This window comes from Gopherus flavomarginatus, chromosome 1 (assembly GCF_025201925.1).
Source record: "Gopherus flavomarginatus isolate rGopFla2 chromosome 1, rGopFla2.mat.asm, whole genome shotgun sequence".
In the NCBI taxonomy this organism is placed as follows: Eukaryota; Metazoa; Chordata; order Testudines; family Testudinidae; genus Gopherus; species Gopherus flavomarginatus.
In genome coordinates, this window is record NC_066617.1 from 368,027,036 (window position 1) to 368,036,717 (window position 9,682).

General features: G+C 45.8%; 1 protein-coding gene across 1 annotated transcript; it reads right to left on the minus strand.

Moving 5' to 3' along the window:
- Positions 1–3,903: 3,903 nt before the first annotated feature.
- On the minus strand, positions 3,904–4,845 carry LOC127044037 (olfactory receptor 52E8-like). The gene has a single exon (XM_050938414.1). The coding sequence runs from the start codon at positions 4,843–4,845 to the stop codon at positions 3,904–3,906; it is 942 nt and encodes a 313-aa protein (XP_050794371.1).
- Between the last annotated feature and the right edge of the window lie 4,837 nt (positions 4,846–9,682).

The following is a 9,682-nucleotide window of genomic DNA, read 5'->3' on the forward strand; positions in this document are numbered from 1 at the left end:
GTCGTACCATGGATTTATATAAGGGCAATAAGATATTCTCACTCTTATTCTCTATCCCCTTTTTAATGATTCCTAACATCCTCTTTGCTTTTTTGACCGCCTCTGCATACTGCGTGGACATCGTCAGAGAACTATCCACAATGATGCCATGGTCTTTCTTCTGACCTGTTGTAGCTAAATTAGCCCCCATCATGTTGTATGTATAGTTAGGGTTATTTTTTTCCAATGTGCATTACTTTACATTTCTCCACATGAAATTTCATTTGCCATTTTGTTGCCCAATCACTTAGTTTTGTGAGATCTTTTTGAAGTTCTTCACAATCTGCTTTGGTCTTAACTATCTTGAGTAGTTTAGTATCATCTGCAAACTTTGCCATCTCACTGTTTACCCCTTTCTCCAAATTGTTTATGAATAGGTTGAATAGGATTGCTCCGAGGACTGACTCTTGGGCAACACCACTAGTTACCCCTACCCATTCTGAGAATTTACCATTAATTCCTACCCTTTGTTCCCTGTCTTTTAACCCGTTCTCAATCCATGAAAGGACCTTCCCTTTTATCCCATGATAGCTTAATTTACGTAAGAGCCTTTGATGAGGGACCTTGTCAAAGGCTTTCTGGAAATCCAAGTACACTATGTCCACTGGATCCCCCTTGCCCACATATTTGTTGACCCCTTCAAAGAACTCTAATAGATTAGTAAGACACGATTTCCCTTTACAGAAACCATGTTGACTATTGCTCAACATTTTATGTTTTTCTATGTGTCACCAAATCTTGTACAAGTAACGTGTTTATGAAAAGGTTCTAGTTTGCTGATTGTGATTATGCTCTTTGTATGTGTGTAGCATTTTTATATTTAAAGTTATGAATATTGGCTAGCTACTTGTATTTCAATGTGTTTGATTCTAAGTAGCATCAATGAAGCATTTGGCCAATTTATTGAGAAGGGACTCTTCAGATTAAGTGCCCAGTCAAGAAACTTTTAACTGACAATGGACCTTGGGACACTCCCATCCACATCTGAGGAGCCTCCCTGGGAATGTTCAAGGTAGCCTGTGAGCCATGGCTGCTCTACCTGCAAACTGAGTCATGCATGGACATGTGACTTGCACATGTGACTCCAGACTCCATCTTGCTGCTGTGATTTTCCACAATAAGAACAGAGGGATGTCCTTGCACATGGCAAAGGATATAAAAGGCTCTGGAAACACCTCCATTTGGTCTTCAATCCTGCTTCTAACCTCTGGAGGGACTGCTACAAACTGAAGCAAGGACTAAACGATGCATTCAAATATGTAGATGTACTCCAGAAACTTGTATTTGGCCAGCAGTTTATTCCAGCTCTGCTATAAGCCTAAACCAAGAACTTTGCAGTTATTGTAGGTATTTGATTTCATTTAACCAATTTTGACTCTCATCTATATCTCGTCCTTTTTATGAATAAACCTTTAGATTTTAGATTCTAAAGGATTGGCAACTGTGTGATTTGTGGGTGAAATCTGAGTTATATATTGACCTGGATCTGGGGCTTGGTCCTTTGGGATCAGGAGACCCTTTAATTGGGGACATGGATTTTCATAAGCATTTGTTCCTATAAGGGGTGTTATTGGTGGTGATACAAGAGAACTACGGCATTGGAGGGAATTGCTTGGATGACTCCTGGTTAGCCAGAGGGGTGAGACCGAAGTCCTCTCTGTTTGGCTGGTTTGGTGCCTTAGTAGCGAAAGAACCCAGCCTTGGGCTGTGACTGCCCTACTCTGAGCAATTTTCCCTGCATTGATACTCTCAGTGTGTCCCCCAAGATCACTCCTTGTTACAGGGAGTGCAGGCTCCAGCTGGGGGTGCAGACTCTGTGGTAGGGCTGTGGATGAGCACCTTGGGGTTCAGGCTTCCCGGGACTGCAGCGAGGAGAGAGGAATCCCTCCAGCCCTCTCTTGCTGCAGCAGCTCAGCGCTGGGGGAGAAGCACCTAGCTGAGTGCAGGACACCTCTCAACTACCATGGCAGCTCTAGCGGGGCTGGGCAGGGCTGGGCCAGGCCGGGGGAGGGGCATCTCTCTACCCCAGTATGGCCCTTGATAGCTTGCTGTGCGTTCGCGCAGCTTAGAAGAAACTTAGGGGGTGACCCCTAGATTTTGTCTTATGTACAGAAGAAAATAATATTTCCTTATTCAACTTTTCCATGCCAGTCATGTCCAAGTCTTTTTAATTTCTCATACGCGAGCCATTCCATACCCCTAATGATTTATGTTGTCTTTCTGTATACGTTTTCCTATTCCAATATATGTGTTGTTTTTTTTTCAGATTGGGCAACCACATCTGCACGCAGTATTCAAGATGCGGGTGTACCATGGATTTATATAGAGGCAATATGATATTTTCTATCTTGTTGTCTATTCTCTTCTAAATGATTCCCAATATTCTATTCACTTTTTTGACTGTCTCTGCACATTGAGTGGATGTTTTCAGAGAACTATCCACAATGACTCCAAGGTTTCTTTCTTGAGTGGTAACAGCTAATTTAGACCCCATCATTGTATATGTATAGTTAGGATTATGCCAGTCACCCCGTTTTGTGAGATCCCTTTTGTAGCTCTTCACAGTCTGCCTGGGACTTAACTGTCTCGAGTGGTTTTATGTCATCTGAAAATGTTGCTACTACCCCTTTTCCCACAGCATTTATGAGTATGTTGACTAGGACTGGGACCAGAGACGACCCCTGGGGGAAGGGCACCACTAGTTACCTCTCTCCATTCTGAAAACTGAGCATTTATACCTACCCTTTCTTTCGTATCTTTTAACCACTTTCCAATCCATGAGAGAACCTTCCCTCTGATCCTGTGACAGCTTAATTTGCTTAAGAGCCTTTGGTGAGGGGAAAATGTACAAACAATAGTGGTGGATTCTCCGTCCTTGACAATTTTAAATCAAGGCTGGGTGATTTCTAACAGATGTGCTCCAGGAATGGTTTGGGGCAAGGCTCTAGGCTGCGTTGTGCAGGAGGTCGGACTAGAGGATCACAGGGGGCCTTTCAGGCCTTGGGATCTGAGAATCTCAGCTTTCATTTACATTTCAACCTAGGATACCCTGGAGGCCTGAGGCTCACCCGTTAGATCCAGAGAGGAGAAACACCAACAAAACACCACCCAACCCTTGTGTCCCTGGGGCTTTTCTAATTTCTCTGCCCCCGGCAGCCCCTTGCTGGTACAGCCTCTTTCGTCCCTGCCTGCTCCCCAGGAGTATTTTAACCCAAAGAGTCTCACATTGAAAACAAGGAACTTGAAGAATCTCAGAAGAGATGGCTCCAAAAACAAGGGGATCTCTGAGCCAGGGGACGTTGTAAAGGCCAAAAGTCTAACTGGGTTCAGAAGAGAACCAGAGAAGTCCCAGGAGGCCAGGCCCACCAATGGCTCTTGGCTAGTATGGGCAGCTGTACTCAGATCTGTCACCGAAACAGAATGGCTCAGGTGTGGGAATCTCCCTCACATCCCCTGCAGTGAGGATTGATGCAAGGGCCATGCTTGAGTTCTCCTCACCATGCTTTGGAATGAAGAACTTTAGCCCTTTCTCCAGCGTTCCAAGGTCACTCTCCACACACTACTGGTCGTAAATCTGTTGGTATCTCTGCTATAGCTGGCTACATTGGTTCGATATTTCTCCCACAGCCTCTTGACCAATTTGATTTGTTGAAGTGACCCACGTATAAGTGGGAAAGTCACTGGTGACAGGAGAATATTGCCCTGCCTTTGCCAGTCTCACCCCAGTTCTCCAAGGCACGGAGCAGACGAGAAATGACAGCAATGCATCATTACTGCCTTCAGGTTCAAAAAGCCCCAGACAAACATAATGCTTTGGGATGTGAGAAGCTCTATTAGAGGTCGCACTGATCATCAAACACAGAGTTAAGAAGCTCTTTCTCTGGGGAATATTCTCAGCACCCTCTCATGGATCTCCTTCGCCCTCACCCCGTAAATGACTGGGTTCAGCATGGGGGGCATGAGGATGTGGAAACTGGCAACCAGAATGTGGACAGAACGGGGAATCTGCTGGCCGAACCTGTGTGTGAGGTATGAGAAAAGCACGAGAGTGTAGAATATGAACATCATGGCCATGTGGGAGCCACAGGTGCTGAGAGCCTTGAGGCGTGCGTCCTTGGATGGGAGCCGGAAGGCGGCCTGTAGTATACGAACATAGGACAAGAAAATCATGATCAAATCCATCACTAAGAGGTAAACTAAAAACAAGTCATATTCTCCATTGGCCCTAATGTCTGCACAGGCCAGTTTTGCAGTTCCCATGTGCTTGCAGTAGGCGTGGGCAAGGACACAGGCACTACAGAAAGGCAGACAGTCAACCAGGAACATCATGGGGAAAACGAGGACTTCTGGCTTCAATATAATCACCAGGCCTATCAGTGCAATTCTCTTCTTCGCTAAGATCACAGTGTATCTCAGAGGGTCACAGATGGCCACGTATCTGTCAAAGGCCATGGCTAGAACAGCCAACTCCATTCCCGTGAAGGTGTGAATGAAGAACATCTGGGTGAGGCAGCCACCAAAGCTGATCTCTCTGAAGTTAAACCAGAAGATGCCCAGCATTCTGCGCACTGTAGCAGTAGAGAGGCCTAGGTCGACGACTGAGAGCACGCACAGCAAGTAGAACATGGGCTGGTGGAGGCTGGGATCTGTTTTGACGATGAGCAGGATGGTGCAGTTTCCCAGCAGTGTTATGATGTAGACAGTGCAGAAGAGGATGGAGATCCAGATGTGTGCGGCTTCCAGCCCCGGGATGCCCAGCAGGATGAATGTGGAAGGGTGGGAGTAGGTATAATTGAGCAGTAGCATCTCCAGCGGTTGCTGATGTCCCAGCTGTGGGCACAGACACTCCCTGCAAGGAAAAACATTGCTTCTTTACTCTGCCTAGTGTCGCTCCTCCAAACTGTACTGAAGAGCCAAAGAGAGAAACTACAGAAAGAGAAACGAGCTAGTGAGGAAAGGGAAGTTGTCAGCTGAGACAGTCAATGAGAGCCTTGGAGCCTTTAAACACAGCAGGAGCCCCAGAACAGAAGACTTTCACACAAGGGACAGTAAGGCCAGGAGGAGGGACAGATAGGAGGGACTGTGGTACTACAATGTCCTTGTAATTTGTAAATCTTACAGTGGACCATTTGGAAATAGTGACCATAATATAATAACATTTAACATTCCTGTGCTGGGAAGAACACCTCAACAGCCCAACACTGTGGCATTTAATTTCAAAAAGGGGAACTATGCAAAAATGAGGTTAATTAAGCAAAAATTAAAAGGTACAGTGACTAGGGTGAAATCCCTGCATGCTGCATGGGTCCCTTCTGACCTTAAAGTTTATGATTCTATGAGTCTATGATTTTTCCAGGGACTGAGGTGAGGCTGACTGGCCTGTAGTTCCCTGGATCTTATTTCTTCCCTTTTTTAAAGATGGGCACTACAGTAGCCTTTTCCCAGTCATCCGGGACCTCCCCCGATCGCCATGAGTTTTCAAAGATAATGGCCAATGGCTCTGCAATCACATCCGCCAACTCCTTCAGCACCCTCAGATGCAGCGCATCCGGCCCCATGGACTTGTGCTTGTCCAGTTTTTCTAAATAGTCCTGAACCACTTCTTTCTCCACAGAAGGCTGGTCACCTCCTCCCCATGCTGTGCTGCCCAGTGCAGCAGTCTGAGAGCTGACCTTGTTCGTGAAGACAGAGGCAAAAAAAGCATTGAGTACATTAGCTTTTCCCCATCCTCTGTATCTAGGTTGCCTCCCTCATTCAGTAATGGATCCATACTTTCCTTGACTTTCTTCTTGTTGCTAACTTATTTGAAGAAACCCTTCTTGTTACTCTTAACGTCTCCTGCTAGCTGCAACTCCAAGTGTGATCTGGCCTTCCTGATTTCACTCCTGCAGCCTGAGCAATATTTTTATACTCCTCCCTGGTCATTTGTCCAATCTTCCACTTCTGGTAAGCTTCTTTTTTGTGTTTAAGATCAGCAAGGATTTCACTGTTAAGCCAAGCTGGTCGCTTGACATATTTACTGTTTACTATTATTTCTACACATGGGAAGTGACTTCAGGAGGTCATCTAGTTCAACTCCCTGCTCAAAGCAAGACCAATCCACAACTAAATTATCCCAGCCAGGGCTTTGTCAAGCCTGACCTTAAGAATCTCTAAGGATGGAGATTCCACCACCTCCCTAGGTAACCCATTCCAGTGCTTCACCACTCTCTGAGTGAAATTTTTTTTCCTAATATCCAACCTAGACCTCCCTCACTGCAACTTGAGACCGTTGCTCCTTGTTCTGTCATCTGATACCACTAAGAACGGCCGAGCTCCAACCTCTTTGAAACATAATTTCCTCCCATATAAAGTTGGCAGATGACACACAAATTGAGGGAGGGGTAAATAATGAAGAGTACATGTCATGGATTCAGAGCAATCGGGATCTCTTGTTAAACTGTGAACAAGCAATTTTATCTGGCTAAATGTAAATTCATCCATTTGGGAACAGAGAATGCAGGTGATCCTGACACCATCAGGGCCCTATCCCTATCCCGGGAAGCAGCGACTCTGAAAAACATTTGGGGGTTGTTGTGGATAAGCAGCTGAACAGGAGCCTGAAGTGTGCGTCCAAAGAGCTAACATGGTCCTGTGCTGCATGGGGGGTAAAGAGGTGGTTTTCCCGCTGTATCTGACACTGGTGCACCCGCTGCTTGAATCCTGTGTCCAGCTCCAAGACCCACCGTTCAAGGTGGGGACAGACTCAAGGACTCTAACTATTTAGCTTCCCAAAGAGAAGATTGAGGGGTGACTTGATCACAGTCTATGAGTATCGACATGGGGGACCAATATTTAAGAAAGGGCTCTTCAGTCTAGCCGAGAAAGGACTGCCATGAATCTGAAGATTGACAAATTCTGACTGGAAATAATGAATATGTGTTTAACAGGGACAGTAATTAACCATGGGAACAATTTCCCAAGGGTCCTGGTGGATTTTCCATCACTGACAATTGTTAAATCAAAACTGGATGTTGTTCTAACAGCTGTGCTCGTGGATTGTTTGGGGGCAGAGCTCTGGCCTGGGCTGTGCAGGGGGTCAGACGAGGTGACCACAATGGCCCCTTCTGGCTTCGGACTGTGCAGGGGCAGCAGGATATCAGGGGAGGTTTGGCGTTGGGAGGGGAATGCAGGGGCAGGGGGCTCAGCTCCAAATGTTTGAAAACTGCATTTGGGGTGCAGGTAGGGGGTAACTAAGGGCTGTGTGCAGTCAGGAGGTAGCTCAGGGTGGAGGAAGGGGAAGCTGGGGCTCTGCGTAGGCACAGGAAGGACAGGTGAAGAGAGGGGGTAGATGGGACTATGTGCAGGAAGGAGGTAGCTTAGCGTGGAGGAAGAGGGTAGCTAGGGGCTGCAGGTGGGCAGGGTGTAGCTCAGGGTGTAGTCAGGAGGTAGCTATGGGCAATGTGAGAAAAGGAGATTCACAGGTACAGAGAAGCGCAAGTAGGATGATCCGAGAAATGGAAAACCTGTCATATGGAAGGAGACTCAAAAAGCTTGGCTTGTTTAGCCTAACCAAAAGAAGGCTGAAGGGAGATATGATTGCTCTTCATAAATACATCGGTACCAATGTGGACACAAGAAAAAATGGATATAAACTGACCATCCGGAAGTTTAGACTTGAAATTAGATGAAGGTTTCTAATCATCAGAGGAGTGAAGTTCTGGAACAGCCTTCCAAGGGGAGTAGTGGGGGCAAAAGACATATCTGGCTTCAAGACTAAGCTTGATGAGTTTATGGGAGGCATGGTATGATGGGATAGCCTAATTTTTGGCAATTAATTGATCTTTGAATATTAGTGGTAAATATGCCCAATGAATTGTGATGGCATGTTAGGTGGGGCGGGATCTGAGTTATTACAGATAATTCTTTCCTGGGTGTTGGCTGGTGAGTCTTGCCCACATGCTCAGGGTTTAGCTGATCATCATATTTGAGGTCAGGAAGGAATTTTCCTCCACGGCAGACTGGGGGGGTTCTCACCTTCTTCTGCAGTGTGGGACATGGGTCACTTGCTGGAAGATTCTCTGCACTTTTAAGTCTTTAAACCATGATTTGAGGACTTCAATGGCTCAGACGTAGGTTAGAGATTTCTTACAGGAGTGGGTGGGTGAGATTCTATAGCCTGCACTGTGCAGGAGGTCAGACTGGACGATCATAATGGTTCCTTCTGATCTTAAAGTCTATGATTCTATGTGTTACTGAAAGATGCTGTGAAGCTGAAAGCACACACAGCTAACTTTTGGGGCACAACAATAAAGAGGCTACGCAGTGATAGTGACCCTTCAGAAAAGACAGTGGACTCAGTGTTTCATCCAGAATTTGAGTTATGGCTGCTATGACTCAGTGGGGCATGCACGATCATGTGACCTGACCACAGGAAATGAACTCCATTTTGGTATCTGTATTTTTCCGCAAACTGGGCTGGGAACTTAGCTTGGAACAAAGGGTACCCACCATGTGAAAGACTATAAAAATGGGGAGTGCCATCATCACTTGTCTTCACTCCCCTCACAAGAGAAAACCTGGCCAGACAGGAGAAACAAGGATTAAACTGGTGGAAGTGGAGGTCCCAGGCGAAAGGGATTTCTGGGCTGTTAATGGGAGCTTGGTGAACTGCTTCTATCATCACTGAGGGTGAGATATTGCTAATTCAAATCCTATCTGTCTAGTATATGAGGCTCTGTTAGCTTTTTTGGTTATTTGCTAAGTAATATGGTTTGATCTGTTTGCTGTCACTTATAATAACTTAAAATCAATCTTTCTGTCATTAATAAACTTGTTTTATCATTTATCTTAACCTGACTTTTGAGTGAAGTGTCTGGGGAAATCTCAGCTTGATAAACAAAGGCTATTGCATATCTTCCCCACATCGAGGGGAGAGGGAAACAAATTATGTTAGTGACCTTGAACAGTACTGATCTCCGTGCAGTGCGCGATAGCATAATTCTGGGTTTCTACTGCAGTAGGGGTGCAAGGCTGGGGAGCTGAAAAATTGTCTGGTGCTCCACTGTAAATCGATAAGTGGCTTAGGTAAAGCATTCAGGTGACTTGCTTGGGTGTGCGATGCCACCTCTGTGGGGTTGGGTGACAGCAGTCCCTAGGGAGACTGGCTGTGTAACATCAGGAAAGCAGCATGAGAAAGGTCAACCCAGCTGAAGTGTTAGGAGACACATCGGTTCCAATGTTTCCGAGACTTAACCCTGCGTGACAACCTGTCACAACCGTTTCTATCTAGTAAAGGCCTATACCATGCTCAGGATTTCCTTTCTTTCTAATATACTTAAAAATCTTCTTCTTTTCCTTAACCTGCTAGCCATGGATTTGTCTCTGGTGTCTTTTGCTGCCCAGATCCATTTTCGATACTTCATAACTTCTCATTTCTATCTATTGTTATCCTCTTCCCCTGCTTAAGAGGCACTGATGGATCATCTCCTCCTGTCAATGGATGGATGGCAGACACCCATACTCAGCCTTCTGGATCTCTTTGCATTGTTTGAACCAGTTCGCAATGAGATACTGCTGTCTCACTTAGCAGGCAGCTGGAGTCCAGACGGATGCTCTAAATTGGTCTGAATCCTTATGACAGAATGTACCCAAGTAGCGGTGG

Coding starts and splice junctions, on each gene's coding strand:
- LOC127044037 (XM_050938414.1), bottom strand. CDS start 4,845: ATGCTACTGCTCAATTATACCTACTCCCACCCTTCCACATTCATCCTG.